Here is a 13,615-nt window from a genome sequence, read left to right on the forward strand (position 1 = left end):
TGGTGAGCAGGAATTTTTTATGTTATTATTAGTTTACTAAGATATTCAAATAATCGTTTGGTAACCATCTGTAGATTTTATCTATTAAATAAAAACACCTTCGATACAACTTTACAGCAAGCCTCTTCAATGTTATTTGAAAAAATATTAAAAAACTAAAAATAAAAGTGCAAATGTGTTTTCTATGCAATATATATTTCAGAGAAATGTTAATGAAAACAACAGAGCTTTTTATGCAGGAATATGTGCCGCGAATTGTGATAATATATCAGTGTTTCGAACGATTTCTTTTCTTTAATACTATAAGCTTTGAAAAATTTATATTGCAATTGACAAAATTTAATTTTTATCGAAAATTGGGAAAAATAGTTTGATTAATGTGTACAAATTAAAAATAAAGAAACATATGTTTGTTAGGGTCGTATTTTCAATGTCTTAATTAGCCCTATATGCTAGATACACTGGCCATTTCCTTTCTCTACGAGTATTTGACAGATTATCTAAAATTGCATACATATAGGCTTTACTCAGACACTCAACTTTAAAGCAGATAAAAACTAATATGATTGTTAAACCCAGATTGCCATCAACTTCAAACACAATGCATAATGGCTGAAAAATTCTCAGTGAGAATAACAGTATAATCTCATGATTTAAATGCAAAAGTCAGGAAAAGTATTAAAAATAACAAACAACTGCAGTTAAATCTGCTTAAAGGTCTTTGTGTGTTTTTGCTGTGAGACACAGGATCAACAACGAGTCCTGTTAACGATGTTTCGCCCACACACATAGCTTTATTCCGCTCACTCTCTCTCTTTTGCCCCTACTATCTCTTTGTCTCTGTCTAAAAACTCGTTTCAAGAATTGTGCGTGTGTGCTTTTGGCATGTGTGTAAATTACGGCGGGGATATGATGGAAATTCTATTTGCTGCGCAGTTAAGGACGAACCAACCCAAATAATATCGAACGGATTTTTAAGTACAACGCCACAGAGGGAGTATCTGAAGAAGAAACACGTGGGCGGGTCGTTGACGTACTTATCTTTTTTGTTTTTTTGTGGCACTGCCATTGACTCGAAGCACATTCACCAATCCCATTCCAAGTGCATCCATCCACACAGACTGCGTCAATGTCAATGACAGTTCATGTGCTTGTTGTTACACAAATTGTTGCAACGTCATGTGTCAAGTTCGCTGACTTTCAAGTCATTAAAAATGCACACTTGACTACCTCAAAAAAGATTGAAAAATCTAAAGCACAGCTTGAGGCGTATTTATAATTTTTCAATTGAAATTCTGTTTTAATTTAATGCTTTGCTTTCCAGGCTATTCAATTAATCTCAAGTGTGTGTTGTCAGCTTTTAATTAAGCTTAAATTAAAATTTATATGACGCCCAAAAACGCCTTCTTTCTGGGCGACACACACACAGCAAGCGGCAAATGGCGACGTCTGTGTGTTGTCCATTAAGTCTAGTACATAAACCAAATGCGATTTGTTATTTAAATTATCGAAGTGCCAGCAAGAAGCAAACAGCGCCATGTCCCACGCAAAAATAATACACAAATATAAATACGATATATACATACACAAACACACACACTCAGTTCACAGTTCACACAGCAAAGCGGATGACTCATTCAGAGAGTCCTCACACAAAGGCGCATGTTCGTGCCAAGTTGTTGGTTGTTGTTGCCACAGTTGCCACAGTTGCTGCTTGAACTGGCACCTACAAAGTCAGCAGGAGCAGCAGTCAAGCTGGTGAATCATCTTTCGAGGCGCGCGCGTTTCCTGCCTAGCTCCCAACCCCAAAAAAGCTTCTAGCAGAAGCAACTCACACTTTGGCTGCCACTCGGTTTTTATGAGGCAAACAACCAACTGGCGTCTGGCAAATACACAAAGAAACAATGCCATAAAAAAAATTGCAACAACTAAGTTGATAAAATCTTAAAGTCAGCTAAAATTTGTAGCATTCGATGGAAATTTTAAATCGAAAATACCATTTACGACTTTAATCTTGAGTTCATCTAAATTTATTTCAAATTGAAACTCAGAATTGCATTGATTTCAAATAGTTATTTTCCATATAACTTTCCAAAATATTATAAATATATTTTAAGGATCATATTTCTGTTAATTAAATCTGTAATTGAAAACCCACTCAAAACTTGATTTATGCTCATTTTTTGAATGTCTAGTCAAGGTCTGAGTTAAACAACTAAATTAATAAATATTGAGAAAAAAGTATAGACATTAATGTCAAACTCTACTACGATAAAACTGGTTTAAAAGAATATTTGTTCAATTTTTTAAGTTTAAATACCACCCGAGAATTAACATTTGAATATTAATTTGTATATTATTATTGTTAATTCTGAATTCTATTGTAGTTTAAATTTATATTGCTTGAAAATAAATAAAAATTAAATTAAATAGTCATGCAATTTCTGTTAGTGTAGCTGCCAGAATCTTAAATAGTTGCCACTTCAACTTTATTGCTTGACGCTTGCTTCCCTTTTTATTTTGAAAAGCAGCTCATCATTTCAAGGTCTGTTTACGGATTCCTTTTTTTCTATAACACGAATACCACTAATGGCAATATTGCCAGAAATGTTGTAACTTTCGGTGCCGACTTGTCGCCACTGCCTCTGTGTGTGTATGTGTGTGTGCTTGTGTGTGTGCTATACACGCACACCAGCAGGTCAGCAAATACGAGCATACTTTTAGGCGCGCGTGTTGAACGTAGCGAAAGTTGGCCATGCCAGGAATACGAAAATGTGACTAAGAGACGCCCAACTAGCCACGCCCCACTCCCATAAAATGCATGTGGCTGCAACATTTACTATGCTGCAAGTGGCAGCTGCATCGTCAACTGCAATTTGAGCACTACCCCCAAATGGGGGCTGTTTGACCAAAATTAGCTGTTCCTGTGGCAAATATAAAGAACACTTAAAAGTGCTGGACCCATTAATCATGCCAAAAGGTATCCAAAATTATGCAAGGGAACTGCCACACCAAGTGTGTTAATACAATTTTTGTAATATTTAAAACAAAGTGCCTGCCAGAAGTGTGCATCAGGAAGCCATTTTATGTCCCTCTGAACATAAAGTGCTCAGCCAGGTGAAGTCGATGCCAGGCAACTGCTTGCGGTTTTTTTTTCACAACTACTTTTTTCCTCCATTTTTCTCATTTTTTATATTTTTTCCGCACAGCGGAAATTTATGTTTATTGCTTCGCTGTTTGTTTTACCCTAACCCAACTTAAGAGTTGAGGGTCCGTCACATTTTTTATTGGGTTCATAACTAACATAAGATATTTAAAATAATGGAAGTTCTTAAGTGGATAGGATTATATATAATTAATTATAAATACATTATATTTATAAATTAAATAAGCACGGAAATTCATAAGTTTAAAGTTTTGAAAAAGTTATTTTTATACCATTCTTATTTTAAGAGTAAATGATATATTCGGTCTGTTAAAATGCGATGTGAACTTTTGTGCGATGTTTTTTTTGTATGTTTTTAGTATGTATTCATTTATTCATGCATTTTTGCAGCCACTTTTTATGTGGCTTTAACAGCAAGCATAAGAATATTGCAGCAAGCTTGAAGGCTATTAAAACTGAAGAAATATTATATTACAATTGCTTAACTTTTATACGCTGTGTTCATTAAAAATTGGGTAAATTTAAGTGGCGGTCAGATAGTGGCATTCCCAACCCAATAAACTATATATAGTCCTTATAAGCATCTTTGGTTCAGTTTAATCAAAGAAACTATAAAACCTACAGATCTAAAGTATGGTATAAACTATAATTTACGAAAAAAAAAAATGTGAAATATTAGGAATTTTGATTTAGTTTTACTTTGATCGGACAATAAACACAGTAAAAAAACCAAAGTTGAGATGTCACTTCATTTATTTTATCACACTTGAATTGCCACCAGGCTGCACCTAATCAAGAGCTGCTCTTTTGACGCACAAGGGAAAAGTTTGCATTGTCAACTGATGCGCAAATAGGAAACAGAACGCCCACGCACATCCAGGCAGTTGGACAGGAAACGTTGTCACCCACATGGACATGGACACGGGACATGAACATGAACATGGACATAAACATGGACATGGGCATTGCTATTGTGCGACGCAGAACAAATTGCTTTTTGCGTCGCATAATAGGTAAAGACTAAATAATGAAAAGTCATGGGTCATGTGTACAATAACAAAGTCAATTGTCAGTTATTAGAATAATATTCTGTTTATTTTATATAACAAATATTGTATTATTTAATTGAATAGTATATCGGTAGATAAGATAGTTAATCTAATAATTACTATAATCAGTGTCACTTTAGCATTATTTCTCTACATTTGATATTTATATTTATTTAGGAAAAATAAGTTCTTTTTTTTAGCATATTTACTTTGTTAATTGTACAAACTGGCACAGAATTAATAATACAAAAAATCAAATACCATTAAAAATATTTACAGCTCTTTTAATTCAAAATTTCATTAATGCTAAAAACATATGGTTTTTAATACAATAAAATGAAATCAAAATGAAATATGTATATGTTAAGATCTCTTCTAAATGCCAAGCTTAAAGCGAATTAAAACCCACAGTTAAAATCTATACAAATCTGACAAATAGTTTCTGATAACTGATAAATAGCCTGAGATAATTAATTATATTGCTTCTATTAATATGGCTTTTATTTTCAGAAATTTGATCGAAAGTGTAATTAAGAAAAGGAGGCGTAGCATGTTCGTAATTAAAAGCAGCTAAGAGAGAATGTCAGTTTGTGGAAACTTGAAATGTTTGAGCGCTCCTCGCAGCACTTTGACGTCAGTTGTCAAATGGAGCACGCGGTCAATTTGCAATTTGATAACAACGATAACAACAACAACGACAAGAGGATAAAGCGTGGGCAGCGCCTTGCGGTAGGCAACAGAAAATGTGAAAGCGTCTGATAGCAGACTTTTGTTGGTTGATGCTGATGACAGGTTGCACCATATGCTCGCTGTGGCAATTTCCAAAAACAAATCTAAAAGGCGTTTATTTTTAGTCCGTCACGAAGAGTGTACGAATCAGGAGAGCAAAGGGAATGGATGGAAGCAGTACAACAGCTGGCAACAACAGCAACAGGATAAGAGAGAACTTTATTTTATGCGTTTGCGCTTTTAAGGACACTGTTAAACAGTCCAGCCCTGGAATATTGATTTTTCACAAAAATTGTCGAATACATTTTTACGCTGTGCATTAGTCACCGTCACCATTGACAAATGTGAATACAATGATATTTATTGTTTAAACAAAATAAACACGCTACTCACATTCAATAAAAATTTGTCGCTCGCTGCTGCTGCTCTGCTGCTGCGCTGTCGACGCCGATATTTGGCGCAGTTATTTCTTACACTCTCACTAATTCACTTTGCACTTGTTTTTTCTGTTTTTAAGGTAATTATTACCTTTTACCGTTTTTAATTATATTTTTATTCGAATATTTATTTATTGTTGAAACGATGGCATTTTAAAAATTTGTTGTTGGCCTTTGTTTTATTTGCAGCGCATTTGCATTGCAATTTTCCGCAAAGCCGAACCGAACGCGAACGCACGTTAAGAGTTTCTGACTTGTGTGCATGTCCCAAATGTTACGCGTGTTGGAAATTGTTTGCAGTTGCGCACCCGAGCGTGGGAAAGCTGGGAAAAGCCGCGCTAAGTGAGTTTTCCGCCCACTCAGGCGTCGGCCAGCCTGGGTTTGTTTTTGTTGTGGCCAGCAAACAGCTGATGCCATTTCAGCCAGTGTTGGCAAACGACTGCCCACAAAACAGCTGGCACAGGGTGTATCGATTAAATTGACGAGTTGAAAACAAACCAGGGCGCAAGATTTAAATTTTTAGTTATTTGGCAATATAGCGCCACCTTTTGTCTGTTTGGGAAATTAAACTGAGGAATAGGTTTTGTTCAGTGCTGCAAACTTTCTAGAAGAAAAAATAGTTTCTTCCAAAAACTGATAAATCAAAAGAAAATTGGCTTAGAAAAGCCAAGTGACAACAAATAACATATCTTAGCAAGAAGAGATAATTATTGATTTACCAATTTTATTAGTCTACATTTCAGACTATCTTTAGAGTGAGCCTACGGCCCTCTGATTAAATTAAACATAGAGATTATTGACTAAGCGACTTATGAAAGCGTCTTGGCCTCCTGGAAGCGGCAAGAGATGTCATCCCAATTGGCAATATCCCAGATGGCCTCAACGTACGAGGGACGCACATTCTTGTACTGCAAGTAGTAAGCATGCTCCCAGACATCGATGCCAAACAGGGGAATAAGTCCAGTGGAGGCCTCCAAGGGATCCTGATTGGGCAACGCAGCCAGCTGCAACTTGGCCGTCTTCTTGTTGTAGCCCAACCAACCCCAGCCGGAGCCTTGAACGGCAACGGTGAGAGCGCTAAGTTCCTTTTTGAAGTCATCAAAGCTCTTCCACTGCGATTCGATGGCCTTCTTCAGGTCATCGCTGGGTGTTGACTTGTTGGGCGAGAGATTCTGCCAGAAAATGGTGTGATTGATGTGGCCACCGCCATTGAAACGCAAGGCCGGAGCCAACTGAATAATCTTCGTTGTGTCGCTCTTGCTCTTGGCATCCTCCAACTGCTCCTCGGCGGCATTCAGATTGTTGACGTAGGTCTGATGATGCTTCTGATGATGCAGTTCCATAATCTCACGGCAAATGATCGGCTCCAGGGCTGCATAATCATATGGCAGCTTGGGCAGCGAATGTTTGGATCGCACCGAGGTCCTGTACCCCGGGGAAGGGGAAAAACAACAACAACGAAAATAGATTATTAAGTTCAGGGTCATTGTGGTACGCGTTATTTATGTAACCGGAATATACCGGCATCTGTCTTGCATTTAACAACTCAATTGCCTTTACTTACCATGCTGATTTTCCAATGTTGCGTACCAAAAACATTTTCTCAATTGCTACAATAGAACTAAAATTTAAAAAACACTATAAATTTGCTAGAAAGAAAACAAATGTAATTTATTCTTTACCTGATTTTCAATTGTGACAGTATGTGTGTGTGTGTGACAGTATGTACACCGAGGGCTGCCCATCCAGTAAAAATTTTTGATCTGGTTCGATTTTCTTAGTTGAAAAAATACGTACACTTCCGAAAAAAGGTATTTTGAAATTTTGTACCTTGTTTCGAAAATTTCTCTTTAGCTGGAAATTTTTAATTTTTTGTTAGAATTTTTTGTCTTATTTGTTTTTTTTAGAATTAATCTTTCTCACTTCAATCCCGAGCGCTGACGAACTTCAAAATGTTAATAAAATGTCGATTTTGTCTAGTTTCAAATTTTAAATGTTCATCAAATTTACTTATTTTTTTAGTTTTTTGCATGTTTAAATTAGCAGCGCTGCCAACTTGCTTTAAAAGTCATGTCGAACAACAAACGGATTCTGATCAATTTGCCAAATTTATTAATATCTGAATCTTCTATAATAATAAAGCTAGACTTTTAAAAATGTTTGCAGAATTTTTGTTAGAATTTCGATAAATTTTTGGATTTAATTAAATTAAACAGTGTGGCAGCCTTGCTTTCCAGGCTTTCAACCGTTCGTTAGCTCATTTTGCGTTATGGCTCATTTTTGCGCTTTGAGATATTTTCATGAGCAACGCTCGCTTTTCGTTGCCGTTACAATTTGAATGAACTAAAACTAACATGTTGAGGGGACACAGAAAAATATGTCTCGATTTTATGTGCCTTCGAAAATTAAAATCGATATTTCCGACCAAAAGGCACAACAAATTCTGTTCAAATCTCTAAAGCATCGTAAGTTTTCGGCACTGGTTTTTAGGTCAGCATCACTTTTAAATCATTAATTGCACCTGCAGCTGTTATCAAGATGAGTGCGGAAGATCTCACAACCGCTGTGGTCATCGACAATGGATCTGGTATTTGTAAGGCGGGATTCTCCACAGAATCATCGCCTCGCATTGTCTTTCCCTCAATAGTGGGAAGGCCACGACATTTGAATGTGATTTTAGACTCGGCCATCGATGATTGCGTCATTGGGGATAATGCGGTTAGGAAGCGAGGCATACTTACACTGAAGTATCCCATTGAGCATGGTGTGGTTACAAACTGGTCCGACATGGAGAAGATCTGGAAACACACATACGCCATGCTGCGCTGCGAATCAGACACTCATCCCGTCCTGCTCACAGAACCGCCACTGAATCCCAAAAAGAATCGCGAAAAGATGACTCAGATTATGTTTGAGAATTTCCGGGTACCCGCACTATATGTGGCCATCCAGGCCGTGCTCTCGCTCTATGCCACCGGACGTACCATTGGCATTGTGGTTGACTCTGGCGACGGCGTCACCCACACTGTGCCCATCTACGAGGGCTACGCATTGCCGCACGCCTGCATGCGCATGGATCTCGCTGGACGGGATCTCACCCACTATCTGGGCAAACTGCTCATGGAACGTGGACTCACGTTGAGCACCAGTGCTGAGCGTGAGATCGTCAGGGAAATCAAAGAAAAGCTCTGCTATGTGGCCACCAATTTCGAGGAGGAACTGCAACTGTTTGCAGCGCACAAGGGTGAATTGGACCAAATATATGAACTGCCCGATGGCCAAAAGATAAACGTTGGCAACGAGTGCTTCCGTTGCCCGGAGGCGTTGTTTAAGCCAAGCATGCTGGGCCAAGAGGCGGCAGGTATTCACGAAGCCATCTACAATTCGATCATTAAGTGCGACATGGATCTGCGCCGGGACATGTACTCCAACATTGTGCTCTCGGGCGGCACAACCATGTTTCGCAACATCGAGGTGCGCCTGCAACAGGACATTGCGGCAATGGCGCCATCAACGATGCGCATTAAAATTACCGCCAATCCGGAGCGATGCTTTGCCGTCTGGTCAGGTGGATCAGTATTGGCATCACTCTCCAGTTTCCAGAACATGTGGATCGATGCCTCGGAGTACGATGAAGTCGGTCCAAGCATTATACACCGCAAGTGCTTCTAGATCTAGAAAATTCTATCGGCAGGAGCACACAAAATAGGAAAAGAAAATGTATTTTTATTTCATAATAATTATTTCTATATTTTATATACATACATATGTTTAAATTAATTTCCAAACGACAACAAATATATAAATTGTGCACACAGATTATATTTAATAATATGATAAACAATGTAAGGGGAATATTTAAGCTCTTTTACTCGACTGATTTTTAACCCAATTTATAAGACTCTTATATAATTTGTTTCTTTCTTTTACATTTACATTCAAATATTTTTATATATTTCCTAGTTTATTAATTATTTTATATTATATTTTAATAAGATCCAAAGATAAAAAAAAACTACAAGAAAATTTTAGGTTCCTGAGATTAATTCAATTTTTAAAAACAGCATATAATTCATTTATTTAATTTTTATAAATTTATATAAATTACATAATAAATTTGTAGTCTTAATTTGTCTAACAAAAAGAAAAGTCAACTTCGAAGTGCAGTTCTCAGTCAGCAGCATCAGTTCAAAAATTTTGGCTTGATTCCTTGACTCCATTGTTCTTTTTAAAAATGCGACTTAAATGTACATCATTAGCATTATATAACGGTGACAATATTGATTATAATTAATTGGGAATTTATTAAGCCCGTGACGCATACAAATGAGGCGCTTGCCAATTGCCAAATTGCAACACCACGCAAGCAGAAAACCACTGACAACAACAATAACAATAATAATAATGATAGAAGTGATGTTTTTGCTGTCGTTGTAACCTTAACTTCCTTCGATAACCAAAGACTGCTCCATCTTTGGGACACGTGCAGCGGGCTGAGAAGCAGAACAAAGGCGAATGCGAATTGCGAATCTTATGACAACGCATTACCTTCAACGGCAACATAATGATCATCATCATCATCATGCTGTTGCCGTTGCCGTTGCCGTTGCCATCGTCAGCTGCACTTGAGGCGCTTTTGTTTGTGCACTTCTAAGATACAAATTTTTGATCGCGGATCTGCGAGTGCAGCGAGTGGCTGCAACACTCGAGGGTCGCGCGTGGCGCACTTCAAGCCAACTTCTTGGCGTTGCAGCTGCATTAGCATTAGCATTAGCATTAGCAACAACATTAACATTAACATTACCACTATTCGCATTGGCCCTTCTAAACGCAACCATGTTCTGCATATTTCAATTTCAACGTCGATTTCTATTTGAAGTTTAAAGTTCAATAAACTTTCTGCTCCATTTTGGCCAAATTATTTGCACACATTTCAGTTAACCAGTCAACTGGGTGTTTGAGCCTTAATGCAACTGACAGCTGCGAAGGGCGCTTCAAACGATGCCAAGTTGTTATACTCTGTAATACTCATGAGTATGCCAAAGGGGTATGCTAATGTTGTAGTAAATAATGTAACAGTCGACTGTATGATTAATTTAAATAAGTTAGCAATATTCAGAGCTTACAGATTTGAGTTTTATTTTTGAAGGAGTTGATAACTCCTTTTAATATATTCCATTGACTAAGTTCATTTAAAATTAAATATAGAACAACTGACATACATTTAAAACAAGGCTTTAATTTTATGTATATTTGAAGTCCGCAACATCATCTTAATATTCTTATAAAAGCAGTTAAAGTATACAAATTATTTTTACAAATATATTTTGTCTATTTAAATAAATTAACTCTGAATTATTGCAATAAAAATATGCAAATAATTTTAATAATTATGCATTATCAAGATTAAAGAACAAGTTTTTTTTTAAATCATTCAACTCTTTGAAGATACTTGACATGTTGAGGAAATTCCAGTTAAGTATAGGGTATTTTGAAGTCTAGCTAGCTTGCATGTTATTGTCAGTGCGGTGACTGTTTGTTATATTTGTTGTATGTGTGTGTCACTCGCCTGCTCCAAGGTTGCGTAAATTTATCACGTCACTTTGCCAGCGGGCGCTATTCTTGGCCATCTCAAAGAGAGCGTACCTTTTGTTCTAGCCTTCTGGAGGCTACTGCAATTTTCGATATAATTTTGGATTGTGAAATTGACAAAAAATCTTGAACAAAAATTTGAGCAAGAGTTTAGTTGGCATCTCTTTTAAGTACAGACTCGTACATAAATTTAAATTCGTGATGCTATAAATTAAAAAGGGACATGCACACACAGCAACACACTCCACTCATGTCTCCAGTTTGGAAAACACAAGGAGCCGGGGAGGTGTTGGAGTTGGGGGGGTAAGCATTCAGACAAGCGGTGGATCATTGTGTCGTGAATACAAGCTACAAGATGATCATGTCTATTGCATTTTGTCTCCCTCTACTTAGTTGTCTGTCCCGGGCCAGTTTGCCAGACATGTGGATATGTCGCCCAGCTGCTAATTTTTTATGCATACATTGGAGCGTAACTGAAAGTGGAGTGTTGGAACTATTCGTTAAGTATTTTCCTGTTTAAGATAGGGAAGGGAAGCGAGGGAACGAGAAACGATCGAGATTGTCGCATGACTTGAAATTCAGTGGGATTACATTGTTTGTTGTTTGTCATCCTCCAATTTAATTTTGATTAAATATTAAACACTTAAATACTATTTAAATATTTAAATTACAGCATTAAATATAATACTTGAAGTAGTTCATCTAAAGATTTATTAATAAACATAAATCAAATAAAAGTAGCAAAAGTTAATTCAAACAAATATTAAGCTTTGAAAGCTCGTTTTCAGTCCAACTTTATTTACTCTGCGTAACATCTACGTATGTTAATTTTTGGTTACAACAACAAACAGAAATTTACACCTGTTGTTCTGCTGTCAACACAAATTAATTCAGAAAGGATAATACAAATGCAGCTATAAATAGAATTCAAGGATGACCTGCGAGTCCTGATTGTTTTGTACTGCGCAGCTTTCAACAGGGTTGTCAGATGACACAAAAATAAAAGAGAACTTTATGTAAAACATAATATCAAGTGTAACCGTTGGCAACCTGGCAACCCTGGTCAACAACAGGTTGCCACAGCTGGTCGTTGTAATGTAGAAGGACCTGAGCTCATTATCCGTGTTAGCCTGAAGATGTGCACCAGCAATCTGAGTTGCCCGGAGCAAAAGTCCACAATTATTAGTGCCACGCCCAGCAGCGTCCGCCTGCGTTGGTTGTGCATCTGTGGACTGGTCATCTCTATATATTCATTATATGTGAAAATTCAACTGGACTACGATGAAAACTACACGGCCATGTGCGACCTGGCGGAACAGGTCAGCTGCACAGCTGTATTTAAATCCGAGTGAGTTCATCATAATACATAACAATCCATATATCATGTCTAATCCTCGCCAGCAGCTATGGTCGTGGCTTTGGTTTGACACAGCTAATATTTGGTTCATCCTCCACCTATTTGAATCCGCCCAACGGTTCCATTGGCATTGTTTTCTATGTGCTGCTCTTTCTTTCCTGTGAGTAAATTTACTTAAATTTTTGATTCAATAAAAATTAGATTTTTTAGGATACTTAGTAATTGATTATTACCAAGACATAATTATAACTTAGAAAGATATTTTATTCATGTAATCCTTTATCCTTCAGCTTTTTATGAGCGTCGTTGGATTTGCCAGCTGCAACTCATGGCTGCCATTGTCACCCTCTTGTTGTGCTTCTACCTTGGAGGCCTGTTGCTCCTGGTGCTCTACGATTGCTGCATCGTCTGTGTGCTCATCTATGCTGTCCACACGCTGCTCCTCATTGATGTCTATGATCGCTACAAACGCATCTATGCCACCAAATCAGCCACCGAATAAATAAATTATAAATATAAGTGTTTAATTGTAAGAGCGTACAAGATAAATATGTTGTTGCTACCAGCTGAATTATGTGGGTCAACTTTGGGTTAAGCTGCCGACACGGACGTGACTCTAAGGTTTAGCATCTAGTATCTATATATGTATCTGTATCTGCATCTGTATTGGTCTCTTCTGTCTGCAAATCGCTCACTTTTGACCCTACTCAAGTTTCCAACCCGTCACCCGGCACGTTCCCACATTTGTGACTAGACGCGGAGGTGGAGCCTACAATCACGTAGATGAGCAATTAATTTGCCAGCTCTGTGATGGTATATGTATGTGTGTGTGTGTCTGTGTGTTTGTGTGCGTGTGTGGGAGTTGCTGTTACTTCTTGAAATCCGGCTAAGTTAAAGTAGTCTGTGGGAGGTGAGAATTGAACGCAATTAATTTGACATAAATCGCAAAATCTGAATTGGATTGCAAGTATGGATCAATTAGCGCATCGTTGTTAATGCACAGTGGAAATATTTATACATTTTTTAAATAAAATCTAGCTATTAATTTGATGACTTTGACAAATTTGTTAACTTCCATTTAGTATTTTGAAAACAAAAGTTTACTTACTAGATTTTTATTTTAATGTGCTTAAGAATGTAGAAAATTTTTTTTTTCGTCAAATAAATTACTATTTGCTGCACATCAATCTTTGATTCTTTCTGGAATTTTTGTGCAACAATTTCAATCACCTAACTACCATTATTTAAAATTTGGATTCTCTATGATCACTTTTTTGAACAATAT

The 13,615-nt window shown here is 37.1% G+C and overlaps 3 protein-coding genes and 1 long non-coding RNA gene across 4 annotated transcripts; 2 read left to right on the plus strand and 2 right to left on the minus strand.

Moving 5' to 3' along the window:
• Positions 1-6,071: 6,071 nt before the first annotated feature.
• LOC117784570 (superoxide dismutase [Mn], mitochondrial) lies at positions 6,072-7,116 on the minus strand. Its single transcript, XM_034622330.1, has 3 exons — positions 7,064-7,116; positions 6,946-7,002; positions 6,072-6,806 (listed from the first exon to the last, which is right to left on the minus strand). The coding sequence occupies exons 2-3, from the start codon at positions 6,978-6,980 to the stop codon at positions 6,191-6,193; spliced, it is 651 nt and encodes a 216-aa protein (XP_034478221.1). The 5' UTR covers positions 6,981-7,002; positions 7,064-7,116; the 3' UTR covers positions 6,072-6,190.
• Positions 7,117-7,726: 610 nt separating this feature from the next.
• Positions 7,727-9,085, plus strand: LOC117783076 (actin-like protein 53D). The gene is made up of 2 exons (XM_034620254.1): positions 7,727-7,846; positions 7,909-9,085. Exons 1-2 carry the CDS (start codon positions 7,759-7,761, stop codon positions 9,051-9,053), a joined length of 1,233 nt encoding a protein of 410 aa, XP_034476145.1. The 5' UTR covers positions 7,727-7,758; the 3' UTR covers positions 9,054-9,085.
• Positions 9,086-12,094: 3,009 nt separating this feature from the next.
• LOC117784531 (vitamin K epoxide reductase complex subunit 1) lies at positions 12,095-12,862 on the plus strand. The gene is made up of 3 exons (XM_034622287.1): positions 12,095-12,321; positions 12,378-12,490; positions 12,621-12,862. Exons 1-3 carry the CDS (start codon positions 12,110-12,112, stop codon positions 12,830-12,832), a joined length of 537 nt encoding a protein of 178 aa, XP_034478178.1. The 5' UTR covers positions 12,095-12,109; the 3' UTR covers positions 12,833-12,862.
• LOC117784532 lies at positions 12,271-13,310 on the minus strand. Its single transcript, XR_004617429.1, has 3 exons — positions 12,894-13,310; positions 12,564-12,804; positions 12,271-12,488 (listed from the first exon to the last, which is right to left on the minus strand). It is a non-coding gene; the product is annotated as an uncharacterized LOC117784532 (long non-coding RNA).
• Between the last annotated feature and the right edge of the window lie 305 nt (positions 13,311-13,615).

This window comes from Drosophila innubila (genome assembly GCF_004354385.1).
Source record: "Drosophila innubila isolate TH190305 chromosome 2R unlocalized genomic scaffold, UK_Dinn_1.0 1_C_2R, whole genome shotgun sequence".
NCBI classification, from domain to species: Eukaryota; Metazoa; Arthropoda; class Insecta; order Diptera; family Drosophilidae; genus Drosophila; species Drosophila innubila.